Raw genomic sequence first — 15,761 nt, 5'->3', positions numbered from 1 at the left:
AAACCAGGGACACCCTTCAAATATTCTCTTTTCCCTAATGAAGCAGAGTGGCTCTGCCATCCACCTTTTTTTTTTTTTTTTTTTTTTTTTTTTTTTTTTTTTTAGTGATCTTTCATCTTTATCCTGTCTTATGTCTTGGGACCAAATGTTTCCTGAGTTTACTTTTTTCAGGGTGAAATGGGACTTTCTATTTGTCCTTAACTTGTCTCTTTCAGATTTCAAAGGATACCCTCTAATTCTCCCATTCCAGGACTCGGTCTGCCGATACGTACTTCCTCTCACACTTTCTGGTTTTATAGTAACTGATAGCTATCCTTCCTGGTCTTACTCTTTGCACGTCTTCTTTAGCAGTCAGATCCAGGTCTCTCTGCACGGCCTGCCTTCCCCCACCTCCCGCCTCTAAGTTGTTTTTGCTTTTCCCCATCACTTCATCTTTTCTAGTGGTGCCCTAATCTCCACTACCTTTGAGACTGTCAGATTTGGGTCGATACTGTATTGGTGGCCAAACTGTTTAAACCCAAATTCTCTGGCTATTTCCAGGCCCCAGAGCTGAGGAGGAAGAAGCTCAAGTTCCCAAATCATGAGTTCTCCTAGTTCATTCCCACTAGCAAGAGCCATGAGATTCCAAGGAGCTGGGATTTGGGGTGGCTTAAAGCCACCAGTACAATGGAAACACCTGGCAGATAAGTAAAGCAGCCTGTCTTCTGCCCTCCCCACGGAGAATGCCCCATGGTGCCGTCATTGGAGTCTCTTTCTTGGCCCCTCACCTCACACGAATCATATTCACCTGGGGGCAACTGGGCAACTGAGAAGGTTGTCGTAGGGAAGGCGCTTCTTTGAAGTGACGACCAGGAGATCTTTTATCACTTCCCCAGCCCTGCAGACTCAGTCACATGTCAAATAGATAATGAATAAATGCATCACCAACGTGCTCTATTCATTTATTTTTGACAAGTGAGTTGGTGACAGTGCCCCCTTACATGCTAATAAAATATACAGGAGCCACACTTGTAAAGTCTTTGAAATACAAGGCTTCACGCTAGTACTCCACTATTAAATCTTTGCTGGGAAATGGGGTAATCAGACTGCTGGGACTCGTGAAAAATGATTATGTTTGAAGATTAGTGCCACTCGCCTGTCCACAGGCTATGGTTTCAGATGGTGCAGTGGCTTTGATAAAGTAGCTCCCCGCTCGTAGGCACTAGATAATTAATGTCTTCCGTATTGTGTGGAGATCAAGCCTCAGAGACAATTTAGTGTGCTGAGAAACCAAAAGAACTGGATTCTTCTGGTGTCTGAACCTCTGAGAACTGGGTGTCAAGAAGGAGTTGTCTTCTTGGGGTCCCAGCTAGCCCAGGAGATGGTGAGCTGGGACCTCTGGGGTTATAGACACCCCCCCCCCCGCAGTCCCCTTGGACAATCTGAGGCCCTGTTCCACATAATCTGACATCTTGCTGACCAACATGGTCACAGGGAGTCTGGAGTCACCCATCTGGGTTACTGTTCTCTTCCAGTCTCAGGCTGGAAGGCTTTCCCACATTTGGTCCTGTCCTTCCTACATATCATGACTCTCAAGGGGCTTCGAAAGATCCCATTCTCCTTTCTGTAGAGTGTGGTTGAAAGGAACAACCCCTGTCGGGCTATACGCTGGCCAATGGGGCTTTCTCCAGGTTCCTTCCGCCGCCCCATCCCAATCCATGACGATCTAAAAAGGGAAAGAGCCCAGGTTTGAGCCTCCAGTGGCATGGATCGAAACCCACTCTTTCATTCCTGCCCCTCCCTGTGTGGACACACAGACCATTTCTAGCTCTCCCTGACACACAGATCCTCCTGACCGCACCGCTCATACCTGGATGGCGACTTCCGGCCTGGCCACCAAGGCTGCAGCTTGGAGCTCTGTCGGGCCCTGTGCACAGCCTCTCCTGAGTCTTCCCTCCGAGCCGCGCACGTGTGTGTGTGTGTGTGTGCACGCATGTGTGTCTCCAGAGCTGCCTCCCTCCCAGAACTAACCCCTCTTCTAACCTACCCACCAGCCCCCGACAGGCAGTCCATATGGAACGTCACGGTGCTCCCCAACAGTAAATGGGCCAACATCACCTGGAGACACAATCTCGGGCCCGGAACTGCCTTTGTGGTTGAGTACATCGACAGTAAGCATTGCTGAGCGGGGCGGCGGCGGCAGCGGGTAGCGCGGATGCCATTAAGAGATCCTGTGAGCTCCCCCGGGCTCCGAGGGGCCTGGTATCCCAGCTGAGTGATGACTTAATGAAATCGATACGTGCCCAGGCGGCAGCGGGGCGGGAAGAGCAGCCGCAGGGGAAGGAAGAGGCTTCTGCAGCCATCAGTAGAGGTCTCAGGGCGCATGTGCCGGGGAGGACCTGGGTGAGGGGGCCCTTCGCCTATTTCCTGCCCAGGAGGAGGGTTCCGGATGGCGCCCCACGTGAGCCCAGGCTCACTTCTGCTTGGATTTCCTTAACTCAGAATCCATGTTTCTGGTGTCTCCACTAGACGGGCTAGGCCAGTTCAGACGTTTGGGTACAACGGCGTTGTGCTCACGAGGAATGCCAGCGGCCTAGCATCTGAGGCACAGACCAGGGTGACTTGTCTCAGAGAGCAGGTGGCTTGAGCTAGCTGTTCACTCTTTATTGGCTCTTGGGATCAAGGGTACATCATTATTACACTGTAGAGTGTAGTCAGGATATCCGCCTTCTTTGAGTGAAGGCCCCTGCCCCCAAAGACTCAGACCCACCATGTTTTTATCCTTGGCAATTAAACCAGCTCACCCAGCCAGAAGGTCCACCTGGGCTAGCTGCTCGAAGGCCCCTAGGGAAAGAGCACAGCCAGCTCTTAGTTGTCTGTGGCTGGAGGGGGTCACATCCATAGAATCGGCATCCTGAGGGTGGTCCCTGCCATTTCAGCTTCCTACACCCACCATTCGCCCTCCACTTCACATGCAAGTGCACTCGCTTCTCCTGATGTGTGACTTCTCCACGTGGTGAGAAATGAGAGGTGAGACCGGAGTGAGAGCCAAGAAGTAGAATCCTGCCTCACCTCTGTTTACCAAGAGGGATGCTAACTGGCTCTCTGACCCTCACCGGGAAGCTCCCCACCCCCAGGAAGTTTGTCACCTCCAGGATGACAACACTGGCTGACACGCTGCCAGTGTAAGGACGTAGGTCATGCTGTTTAGTGCTGAGCCGGTAGAGAGGAAGGAAGGAAAGCTTGAGGAGGAAGAAGAGGGCCCTTGGCGGAAGGGCTGCTGGGTAGGAGAGTCAGCATCGCGTGGAAGGGCTGGCGGAGCTGCCTGGTCACCTTGTGCCCTGTGCCATGGCCCAGTCCTTTGCCCCATGCTTCTGCCTTTGACAGGTGATCGGGAACCTAAGCACTGCCTCTCCAGCTCCTGGCGCCTGGCCCCAGGCTGACTGAGGTTTCTGTTCCCCAGGCAACCATACGAAAAAAACTGTCCCTGTTAAGAGCCAGGTCCAGCCCGTACAGCTGACAGACCTCTATCCCGGGATGACATACACGTTGCGCGTTTATTCCCGGGACAAGGAGGGCATCAGCAGTACCGTCATCACCTTTATGACCAGTACAGGTGAGAGGGGGTCCGGCTCAGCCACCCCTGCAAGCATGGGGCATTTCATTCCATCTTCGGCTTCCTGCTTGTCTCTTCTCCTTGGAAAGAAGACTCATCCCACCCATTCCCCACCTTGCATGGCGTGTCTCGGCTCTTAGTATGTATCAGTCCACAGCTCCCAGGAAGCCAAGAGGAGCCAGAGTGCATGCGCAGTGCAGGGGAAGCGCCCTTCCCACCCCGAGGCAAGTGTGTGGTGTCCAAAGGAACTAGGGCTGTAGGATGAGGATGGAGGAGGCCGCCTGGCCCCCCTGACTGTGCGTGGAACCAAAGGGCTTGGGCCCTGTGCACGGGGCCGGGGGCTGGCAGATGCCGAGCAGCCTGCCCCATATGCACAGACCCTGCTCCCTGCATGTAGAATTAAGAGATAGGGCCATCCAAGGGTCTTGACCCAAAAATCTTCCCAGGGTCATCACATATGTCACTACCTTGTTACTGTCATCTGTAAAAAAAAAAATCCAAAGCGTGCGATGCGCGTTGTTTGGGGCTTGATCTTGGCTTCATTTTTGTCCCAAACTTTCCACGGCTTCAAAGTAGTTGATCTTCCGCTGTGCCGGGGAAGAAGAAGAAGCTCTCTAGTAGGAGAATAGTTCTGGCTCAAAAGGGACTTCAGGTATAGCTACAGAAGCTACCTCAGTGCACCAAAGGACTGGGCTGGCAGGGGCTCAGTACAAGGCAGAAGGTCAGGGTGGGCAGGCAGTTTGGAGACTTGAGGGCACCTGCTCATGTGCTTGGGTGTATCTTCACAGTCGGCTAGGTGGGTGGCCATGCTAAGCCCTGAGGCGAAGGGTGAAGGTTGGGGAATGAGCTACAGAGAGAAGAGGACCAGTCCCTGTCCCCAGGGTGTCCTAATCAGCTGCAGGTTAGTAGACACAAGCATAGAAACAACACAATCACACACAATGATTTATATGACATTCTGACTGTTGACTGAAATATTCATTACTCTTCCTAAGCCTGGCCAGGCTCATCCTGGCAGCCTGCATCCTGAGAGTCACCACCCATCTGTATAAATGTCTCATTCCACCCCTCTGGCCTTGTCCCTCCTGGTCTGGACATCCTGTCCTACGCCCCGTGCCTCTGCCTATCCTGCCCATGTCTAGGCCATCAAGACTCAGGGAGTCTGTGAGTCCAGCTGTCTGTTAAGGCCAGCCCAGCCAACTCTGGCAAGATGCCTGACCAAGTGGCCAGACCAGCTTGGGAGCCAGGCAAGGGAACTGGACCGCTGACTGAGCAGAGCAGGTGGATGGACTCCGTCTGACCCAGTCGGGATCCCAAGCTGTTGCTCATCCGTGTGTGCATTTGATTTTGCTTCATTATCAACCTGAGTCCAGCACAGAGGCCGGAAGCACAGATAAGGTTCCAGGCTAGAGCCCCCTCCTAGGGAATGCTACAAAAGCTGGTGCCACCTGCTTCCAGAGGCTTCTCTCAGCACTAAGTCCTGGGGCTGTGAGTGAGGGGTGGGGAGAAAGGGCCAGAGAGGGAAGCACCAGTCCCCATCCTCAGGGATGTCCCAGTCTGCTACATATCAAACATGTGGTACAGAAGAAAAGAAAAAAAAGACGATTGATAGTATACTTCTCAACATTGGCTCAATTTTCTTCTCTCTTTTCCTGTGCTTGGTCTGGAGAGACTCTTCCTGATAAATTGCTTTCAGAGCGAGTGAGTTTTCCCAGATTCCTCTCCATTCAGGTTGGGGTGAGCAGGTTTGCGACCCTAGTGCCGAGTACACATTGCTCACTTACTACGTCACTGGCTGGCTAGAAATTACTATGTGCAAACCACATAGGGGAGGGAAATATTTTTGCTTTCTGAAGGCTGTGTGTTTCTGGATTCTTGGAAAATGCACACTGTGTATCCTGTGGGTAGACTCCGGAGCCAAATTCACATGATCCTCTAGGTCCCAGGGTCTCCTCAAAGCAAGGGTTTATGAGCATCTCTGGATCCAACCACTGGTCATTTAGGTGACCACAGGCCATCACTTTAGTCCACAGACTCAAACATGCGGCAGTGGTTCAGGGAGGATATGGAAGAAAACCACTAGGAATGCTAACCGCCTCCCTGACCTTTACCAGAAAGATCCCACATGGAAAGTTAATCACCTCTTTGAAGCTTTTGAAGCCAAAGACACCCAAGGGGCCGCAAACATGTAACTCTGGACTCCAGGGGGGTGGGGGGCAGCGCTCGTCAGCTCTTCTGTCCTGGAGTGGGTGGGAAGGGGCAAGGTGACAGCAGGCAGGTGCTGATGGTGGGCCAGTGGGCCAGCCCTTGGGACGGTGGGAGGAGGGACACGGGGGACGTCACTGCAGTCAGCTTCTTTCAGCTGTTTGGAAGAAACCCAGGATGGGTCATGGTGGTGATGCGGAGGCGGCAGATGGTGCTTAAGGAAGAGCAGCTAAGCCCAAATACATCTGAAGGAAGTCTACCCCTGTGATATTTGTTCATCTATCCCTATTTCTGAAATTCTGCAGACTTTGAGTGACTGCCTGCCTTGCAGATGAATGGCCCATTTTTGAGCTGTGTTACAGAGAGCGGTGTGTGGAAGGCACACAAAATAGGGCCTCTGGTCTAGAGGAAGAGGCATTTGGACCCTAGTTTGCCAGGCTTTGTGGACCAGAGGAGCAGGTGCTTTTCCGGTTCCTGTTCCAGTGGAAGTTGGGGAGCGTAAATGCATCCTGGTCTTTGAATGTTGTCATTACTGTGTCCATTAGGAATCTTGAAACACATTGAACAGATCGATTAAGAGTGATGTTGGCAGCCAAATGTAATGCTCTGAAGCCTCACTACAATACCTTCCGTCTCAGAGTCCACCGTGTCGGGTCACGTTGTGAGTGAGATCATCTTGTCCTAAATTGCTTTTGGTTCATGAGAAATTAAATCATTTTGATGGAGTCTGGTTGAGCCTACCTCATCCCAGATCCCATTTGGTTTTGGTTCTGGTTTTTATTGACATATCGTGGACACGTAACATTGTATTAGTTTCAGGCGAACAATGTATGATTTGATATGTGTATATATTGCCAAGTGACGGCCACAATAAGTTTAGTTAACATCCAGCACCACACATAGGTACAAAACCCACTTGGATTTTGGGTCCAGCTTTCTGGGTTCAGAACATTCTTTGAACTTTTTTGGTAAGGACTGAAGGTAACATTGGAACTTGAGGTGTCATCAGGTGCTGTCAGGAATGGGGAGCTACATCTGCTTTCCAGATTGCCCATATGGCCACTCTCCCTGGAATTGTGACTTTCCCTCCCAAAAGAAAGGGAGTCCCAGGGAGATGGCTTGTCAGGGCCTATCAGAACAAGCATCAGGAAGATGGTAGCAGAGCAAACAAGTCACTGCAGACCTACAAGCCAACTGCTCTGCGGAAGGTGGGAACCACCATCCAAATTCAAGGCATGGTGCATGGCCAGGCCAATGTCCCTGTGACCCCAGCAAGTGTCCCAAATTAACCATATTAAATTAGGATTAAACTGATCTTTACTAAGGAGTCACTGCCTGCTTGCTATGTGACCAGCATCCTGCTAAGCACTAGGTGGCCCAAAGACTCTCCTGTTCTCAAGCCTTTGATAGTATAATTAAAAATCTGGATCCAGGAAAACAGAGCAATTGAATGTTACATTTCGCAGAGTCAACAGGGGTGAAATCGGACTTTTGAGATTAGTGTGAGCTGGAGGAGTGGGAGATTCAGGAAAGAGGGGGTGGAGTGTAGAAAGGTGGAGAACAAGAAGGGTGGCAGGCAAGGCTCTCGAGCATGGTGGGAAAGTTGCAGGGAGGGGAAGTGCAGAGCAAGGAATGATGGGAGGTGTCCCGGGAGCATAACAACACGATGTGTCATTGTATCCTTGGGATCTGATAGACCTAGGGTGAGGAGAGGACCCTCTAGACTGGAGCAATGAGGCAAACATGAGAGACCTTGGAAGGAGAAATGATAACCCTTAGGGATGGCAGGAATGGTGAAGCTGCTGGAGAGAGCGGGGAGCAGCGAGGGCAGGAAGACATGGGTTGCATTTCAAGCAGACAGACCATCCAAGGAGATGTTCAGAGGATGTCACCCGGGACACAGGGCTGACAGCCACAGAGCTGGCTGGACGGACCATGCAAGAGGAATAAAGGGATTGCCGGTTGGAAAGTCAGTAAAGGAAAGGTAGGAGCCAAGGATGTAGGAGCAGGTTTGGTAAAGACCCACTCCAGCTGAAACACTGAGTAGTGGGCAGCCCCTGTGGCACAGTGGTTTAGCGCCGCCTGCAGCCCGGGGTGTGATCCTGGAGACCTGGGATCGAGTCCCACGTCATGCTCCCTGCATGGAGCCTGCTTCTCCCTCTGCCTGTGTCTCTGCCTCGCCGCCGCCGCCCCCCCCCCCGCCTTGTCTCTATGAATAAATAAAATCTTAAAAAAAAAAGAAAGAAAGAAACACTGAGTAGAGAGGGTCTTGAGGTTGGCCTGACAGGGTTGGAGGAAGGAATTGATGGGAACTGGAGACCATGGAAGATGAAGGAGTTTATCTGAGCCAGGGCTGAAAAGTCTGGCCGGTTCTTTTAGGGTTTTTGCTTTAAGATACAGGAAGCTTCAATGTGTTTAACAGCAGAAGGAAGGAGAGAGCAAAGAGGGTGGAGGGCTGGAAGATTTGAGAGCCTTCTAGGACTGAGCCCCCCTGGGAAAGGAGAGCTGCTACCATTGCCACAGAGAAAGGGACAGCTGTGGAGGCTGTGAGGTTTCAGTGGTCAACCGAGCAGAGTGGGTGATGTTGCCAACACAGAAAGAGGATAGCGTGGGGCAGTGGGATAGGGAGAAGCAGTTTGGGGGGACAGGCAGAGGGGAGTGGAGGGATCCAGGCAGCAACAAATGTCCAGCTGAAGTGCACGTAGCTTATGAGCAAATCACAACCTCAAGACCCTCTCTGTGCCTCAGTTTTCTCATCTGTAAAATAGGGATAATGAAGCCTACCTGGTGGGGTTGTGAAGACTGAATTGGATGATGAGGGGAGAAGTACTCAGAGCAGTGACTAGCCCACAGGACGTGCTTCCGAGTGTGCACTGTGATGAGTACCGCCTCAGATGGAAACAAGTGCTAGGAAAAAGAGGAATGAGAGCCCTCAGGGAGTGGCTGGTTGGGAGAGAGGGCTTTGGCATTAGCTGAGAAGGTCTGGAAGGGGCTTTCTAAGAGGAAATGACGCTTTCGGAGGCAGCCATCTGAAGAAAGAGCAGCACATGTAAAGGCCCTGAGGTTGGAGATCAAGTGGCCAGTATGGCTGGAGGAGAGAGGGTGGGAGATAGGACGAGCGCTCAGTGTCTGAGACCAGCCTGCGTGGGGCCAGGACAGGGTAGGAATGTAGGTTTCTCCCCAGTAACAATGGGAAGCATTAGAGGGTTGAAGGAAGGAAGCGAGTTGCTCCTACGTGGGGTGCTGGGAGGATGTCTGTGGCCCCGCACAAGGAACGGCCTGCGGGAACAGGAGTGGGAGGGATGGGACTTCACCCTCACAGACACAGATCGAGTAATCACAGCCCGGGGCAGCCCGAGCATGAAAGCACTTATCAGTCTTCCCCATTTGTCCAGACCCTTCCTGGTACAGTGCCCTTGTCTGGGCACAGAGGAGGCTATAAAGACGGTTTCTCTGTCCAAGAAGAGCAAAGGGTAGGACTGCACCCAGGCACCTGCCCCACAAAGCAGCATGTGGTAAAGACCCCGGGGCACGGGAGCCCCCTCTGTTCCTTATGTTCCTCCCGGGAGGAGGCCCAGGGCTTGGCTTGGGGCCTGTGGGCTCTCTGGGACCCTGCTGTTGACTGTGCTCTGAGATGCCCCTCGGCTCACTCGGCTGGCTCCAGATTACGTTGGGTCTGCTTGGTCGCTTGGATCCTGCCTCTCCTCCCAAGTCTTGGTTTCCATGGCAGGCTGGGTTTCACGAGGGGGTTGTTCTCTAGCCCATTGAAAGAAGAGCGAGTGGGTCCTGCCCACTCTAGATCCCCTCCCAAACCCTAATTCCAGCCATTGGGTCATCCAGGACACCATCACATGACACCTGAGCGCCTGTCCTCTACGCCTACCCATGTGTCCTTTGAATTGTGAAGGGGTCTGCCCAGGTTGAGATGTCTTCATGCACTCCAGGCAGGGATAGAGAGGGACTCATCACAGGGCGGTGTGTGTGTGGGGGTCCTCTACGTCTGGAAGTGGCATGGGGTGTGCTGAAGGTGTGGCCCCAGCCCCAGCCTCACCACCAGCCCACCTGGGAGTACCTGCGCAGGGATCGTCTCCACTGTCAGGGAGCACACAATCCAGTTGGGGGGACGTGAAAAAGTCTCGGGCATCCTGAAACTATACCCTGCCCAGCACCCACTGCCAGGAAACCTGGTTGGCTTCGGGGCCTTATTGGTGGGGAACTTGCTATTCTTTGCCCACACAGTCCCTCCAAAGTTATTCTTATAACAGGTTTTGCAGGGTAACCACGGCCTCCGTTCCCCAGTGGGTAGCAGAGTCCCATTTGCTCACCCCAGGTGCATTCATGGGGGAATCGTACCTCCTTAACCAATCCCTGGCCTTCCCTCAATTCCCCACCAGGCTGTGACCAGCCATCCAGTTTGCAAGAATACCATGCCCCATCCTTAGGAAACTTCCCCTACAAGGACCTGTTCACACTTCTGCTGCTTATTCTGCTCCCTGTACCCTTTACCAGTGCCTCTTTTCTGACCTTTTGACCTTGGCTCTTTAATTGTTTTTTCTTTGTACCTGTAGCAGGGTGGTTTGGGCCAGAGGGCTGCTAGGTGGTAGCATAAGGCTCCAGGAGGAACAGCGACATGACATAGCCATCCTTCCCCCTCATCTCCCTCTTCACCTCCCCCATGGGAAATCACTCGTGTGTTTGCTTCTGGCCCTCCCCCACCAGCTTACACCAATAACCAGGCAGACATCGCCACCCAGGGCTGGTTCATTGGGCTCATGTGTGCCATCGCCCTCCTGGTGCTGATCCTGCTCATCGTCTGCTTCATCAAGAGGAGTCGAGGTGGCAAATACCCAGGTAAGATGTATCGGAGGAGTAGGCTTGGGGGAATGGGCCGGAAAGCTTTCTGGGAGCCAGCAGGTCTCAAGCCAGATCCAGAGGCTCTGTTCTCCCAGTGAGCCCAATCCTGGCCCAACTTGGACATATAGTCCTCTTGTTGAGTGTCCATGCATCCTAGAGCTGCCAGAAAGCATCTGAGTTAAGTCCCCCTGAGGTGGATGGATGGCGAGGTCCAGGCAGCTCCAAAGAGGGGGTAGAAGGAGCCCTGGCTCCTATTAAGAATGACCTTCCCTCCCCTTGACTCACCATCCATCTGCTCAGTAAATGGGCTTTTTTCAGCCTGAATCTCATTAGGATCCTGTGTCCCAAGGAAGGAGGAAGGAAGAAAGGCATTTTCTCTCACCATGAGAGAGAGAACAGAGAGGGGAGGGAGGGTCTGGATGGAGGAAGTGCACCCATGAGAGAGGCTCTCGGTGACCGGGCTGTAATGATAGATATCCCAACAGAGGGTCAGGAGCTCCTTGCATGCAGAGGCTGAGGGGAGGCTGGCGTTGATACAGACCCCATCGGTAAAGAGCTGTGGGCTTCCCTAAAGTCCCAAAGAGCCATTTCTCTTCTGGGGGCCCCAAGATCCACGAGCCCAGACAAACCAAGGTCAAGAACAAGGACCTCTGGCATTCTTGCTTCTGGAAATATTGATTGTTTTTCAAAGAGGGGCAACAAAGCCATCTATCTGTGATGGGGTGGCTAGAATGACAGAAAACAGGCTAATGGATGACCCAGTGAGTGAAAACCCTGCTGGGCTGCAGAATAAAACTGCTCCCTGCTCCCCAAAGCTCCATCGACAAGCACAGCCTGTGCTCCCCAAATGCCTGCCTCTCCCCACCTCTAAACAAGGCCTCCTCCAGGGTCCCCCTAAAAAACTCAACTCAGAGAGAAGATTCTGTTTTATTCCCTTCCCCTGCCCGCATACCCTCAGACCCTAGGATTCTAAAGAGTTCTGCCTCTGCGTTAAGTGAGGGAGGGCAGGAAACTATCATTCTTCATTGGCAAAGAGCATTTTTTTTTTCACTTTGTTGTGCTGTGTTGGGATTGTTTTTCTCATATAAAAGAGAAAGCCAGTCAGGGAGAAGAGCATCCTTACTGAGCTCATCCCCACCCTAACTCATCAGATAACCTTCTAGCCTCCCTTTGCCCATTTAGAAAGTGTTCCTTTCCAGAAAGTTCTTCTCACAGCTTATCGTGCTAGTGTGCTAGAAAGATGAGCAAACCATGAGGCCCAGGCTCTTGCCTTCACGCTAGACTTTATTCAGTTACTAATGAGTTATGTGACATGTTCTTCACCTCTGAAGGGCTCAGTCTCCCTCTCCTAAAATGGGGGAGATGATCCCGCCCTGCACCTCAGAAAGGATACGTAGTCGTGTGCGTACGTATTCCTGTGTGTCAGGCTCTGTGCTGGGTGCTAAGGGCACTAGAAGGAAAGGTGATCTCTCCATCAAGACACTGCAGCCGGCATAGCAGGAAGATCACAACCCAACCAGACAGGCCCTTGGGTGGGGGTGTGCAAGCCACAGAGGAGGTGTGGGAAAAGAGAGTCACACATGCTAGTGAGATCACAGACATGAGAGCCTTTTCCATTCCAGAGATGGAGTGTCCTCTCTGCCCAGGGTACTCTGCTGGGGGCCTTGTACAAACTGTGCATAAACAATTATCCTACAGAGCAGAATAAGACAGGTGCCAGAGAGGGTCACATCCATTCAGTGTTTAGGGGTGACCCCATGGAGAGGTGGGGGGAGGAGATTTCAGTTGTCAACAGAGATGTGCAGAAGCACTGGGGATGAGGTGTCAACTTGACAGCTGGTTAAATGTGGGAAGCAAGAAGAAGGGAGGCCTCGATGGTACCTCCTTGAAAGGGAGAGTGACACTGACTCCACGGTCGGGGCCCTGTGGAGCAGGAGCATAATCACCATATCTGTGTCTTTGCTTCTCTCCTTGGCCAAGTGCGAGAAAAGAAGGACGTTCCTCTTGGCCCCGAAGACCCCAAGGAAGAGGATGGCTCCTTTGACTACAGGTGGGTGATCCGTTTGGCCCATGGTCCCCATCCCACCATGCATCCAGTTGTCACCTCTGCCTCTCTGACAGCTCCTCCTTGTCCTGAGTGTACTAGACAGGGCTGCATCCCCACAGGAAGGACGTTCCTGGCACACTGACATGGATTTGAGGGACAGGTTCCTCTCATTCAACAGCACAGCTCAAATTTATTGAGTTCCTTGGATGTGTGTTTCACCTCTTTCCTCTGAAAGCAGACACTGGCAATGCTATTGCTGTGAAATGAGCTGTTGGCTTCCTCTCTGTGCCCACACCCCACCCTCACCCTAAAGACAGTGACCCGGAGAAGCTGTATTGTCTTGAAACCTCAACTCAGTGAGGGATGAGTGATGGTGGTGGCCATGAGGGTGAGGTGTTCTAGACCTTTTCCTCATGAACTTGAACAGTTCTTAGAGAGGCAACTGGTTGGGGCCCATCACAAATCAGAGGACTGAGGCCCAGACAAGGAAGTGACCTGGTTATAATTCCCCTGCACACCTGCTGCCCAGTGAGCTTATGGCAGAGCTGGAGAAGCCAAGGCCCGACTTCCAGCTCTGTGGTCCTGCAACATCATGATCCCTCTTAGATCTGGATGGGCCTTTGCGGCTGGTGTCATAAAGTGGTCATCTCCCATTTTGATGGCAAGTGTATTCTGAGTTAAGGAATGATGCACAGTGGGTCACGGAAGCCTCATTCCCAGACCAAGGCGGATGGGAGGAAATGCTCTGATTAGAGCCCTACTTCCTACCTCTACCCTGTTACTCTCTGGGGCAAGACCACCCTGTCTTCCCCTGACTTCTCCTTATCCCTTATCCCCTGACTCTGCTCATCAGCAGCCTGGTGGGCAGATGCTGCCCAGAGCCCCTGCCCACCCAGGAGCCCATCTGGAGGCTTACGTACCACATATATCTTACACTCCCAGTATCTCCTAAAAGGGCAATGAGGAGAGAGGCCCCTCCCCTGACTGTCCCCAGCATCCCTGGCAGGGCCCATCTTCCCCTCGGCCTGAGACCTACTCCCTAGCCACCAGTTCCAAAGAACACGGGGTTTCCCTCCCATAAGCCCTCCGTGCAACAGAGAAGGGGTGAGGCCCTCCTGTGCTGAGAGAAGCTGCTTCCTCAGGCACCTCTCCTCCCCCAGACACCGAAGCTGTTGGGCAAAAATATCTGCCTTCTTCCCACCCACTCCCCTGTGCCACCCACACTGAGCCTGGATATACATACACAGGTGCACCCATGAGCCCACACACCGCGGATGCACACGCACATGCACACACACACGCACACACACTCGCCCGCCTCAGTGTGAGCTCCGCAGCCAAGCACCTCGCTGGTGGGTCTCTCTCCCTCGTCTCTCCACCTGTTTCTCCAAGGTCTCTTGGGAAGATGGGCTGACAGGGAGTAAGACCAAGGTCCCCCTAGTCATTCTGGTTCCTTTCAAGCTTCCCTTAGAAGAGGTCTGTTCTTTCCAGATCTAGATTCTCTTTCCCTGTAAGAACCTGACACACTAAAGCCCTTCCCTCTGCCCCCCACCCAGGCTGGGCCATTAGTGTCCAGTGGCTGCATGCGGCTTAGGTACCTGGAATCCCCTAGGATCACACAGACACAAACCTCATGCTCCTGGGAGGGAGGCATGTAAGAAAAGACCCATGAGTGGGGCAAGGACCAGGAAGAAATTGCTAGTTTTCAAAACGTGAGTCCCCACTCCCCATATGGACTCAGAGGAGCCCTCTAGACCTGCTGCTTCTCACGTAGCTCCGCCAGCAGAGGACACAGGCCCGTTCCTGGGGCATAGAGGGAGTAGCTAATAGCTGTCCTTGTACTAACGCCCAGCTCGGCCTCTGGCTCCAGGTCCTCCCCTGACAGCTGTCTCTGCCCAGCACTACTGTCAGAAGCCAACATGCGCTGCCCACTATAATGGCAACTCAGCCACTTGTCCTCCCCCCTTACAAACACACACCCAGGAAGGACTCAGTGTGGCCTGGGGGCCAGGGAGGGGACATTGTGTGCACTGCAGTGGCCTCACCTGCTGGGACCCAGACTCACACTGCTGGCCCGGCTGCCTCCTGCCTTCGGGCTCCCTCCCCTCTGAAGTGCAGCCAGCAGCACCTGGACCCCCTTCTGAGTCAAAGGACCAAGAGTCTTGCAGCCAGGGGAAGGGATGTGGTGCCTGAGCAGACACCAGCTGCTGGGGGGTCTCACTTCTCGGGGGCGCTCCAGGCATCCCAGCAGGTAGATGCCGCTTTGACCACCAGCCTGCCAGCTCTCCTTGCACAGGAAGGGTGGAAGGGCTGGGCCTGAGGGCCTCTGAGGACAATCCTTGGAGCCTTGCTGGGCTTTGTCTCAAGCTGCTGGCCTGCACAGTCCTATGTATGCCCCTCCCCTCCCCCCCCCCCCCACTCACTTGAGGCCCCAAACATCTGTTGGTTGATAAATCAGAGAGCAACAGAAACCACAGCAAGGTGAGAAGGGGAGAGGCAGGAGTGAGGTTTGTTTCCCCATGACCTGGACCTGTTGCTTTTCATCAAGGACAGAGCCTTTTGAGACAGGGCCACACAGATCACGGAGAGTCAAAGCTGGTTCAGCCCCTCCTGACAGAGAGATGAAGGCCCCGTGAAACCTTGGAAAGGCTTTCCCAACACCACAGAACCCCACAGTGACACACGGGAGACTAGCATCCCAGCTCCTTGGCCCATCCCGCCTGCCCGGCTCACAGGCTGCTGACTCTTCTTGCTGTGGGGTGGCTGTCCTCTGTCCACTCCCACCCCAGAGAACAGCCCAGCCTCATGAAGGGGACCCCAGAGCAGGAGCCCAGAAGCGTAGGCCCGGCTCTGCGCCGCCTTGCCACCTCACCTGGGAGAAGATGCTGATCCTCTCCAGGCCTTGGGTTTCCTTCTGTCATCCAGCGGACGGGGGAGGTCAGGGAGTAGGGCAGGGTGGGGCAGCTGACCAGTGACCTCAGAGCTTCCCTCTCTGAGCAGGGTAGCACCCATGCTTGGCAAGAGACTAGTGGCCCCGTTCTGTCCCACCTGGGTTTCAGC

General features: G+C 53.3%; 1 protein-coding gene across 20 annotated transcripts in view; it reads left to right on the top strand.

The window, feature by feature from the left end:
- NFASC (neurofascin) overlaps positions 1-15,761 on the top strand; it is a 181,436-nt gene that overhangs the window by 159,131 nt on the left and 6,544 nt on the right. For 10 of the 20 annotated variants that reach the window (XM_072814736.1, XM_072814732.1, XM_072814740.1 and 7 more), the window contains 4 exons: positions 2,034-2,150; positions 3,443-3,595; positions 10,520-10,651; positions 12,635-12,704. In XM_072814736.1, the coding sequence (XP_072670837.1) occupies positions 2,034-2,150; positions 3,443-3,595; positions 10,520-10,651; positions 12,635-12,704 (472 nt within the window). The other 10 variants (XM_072814748.1, XM_072814750.1, XM_072814747.1 and 7 more) reach the window with 3 other exon arrangements.

Source organism: Canis lupus, chromosome 38 (assembly GCF_048164855.1).
Source record: "Canis lupus baileyi chromosome 38, mCanLup2.hap1, whole genome shotgun sequence".
NCBI lineage: Eukaryota > Metazoa > Chordata > Mammalia > Carnivora > Canidae > Canis > Canis lupus.
Note: the sequence above shows the minus strand (reverse complement) of the source record. Positions and strands in the feature narration are given on the sequence as shown.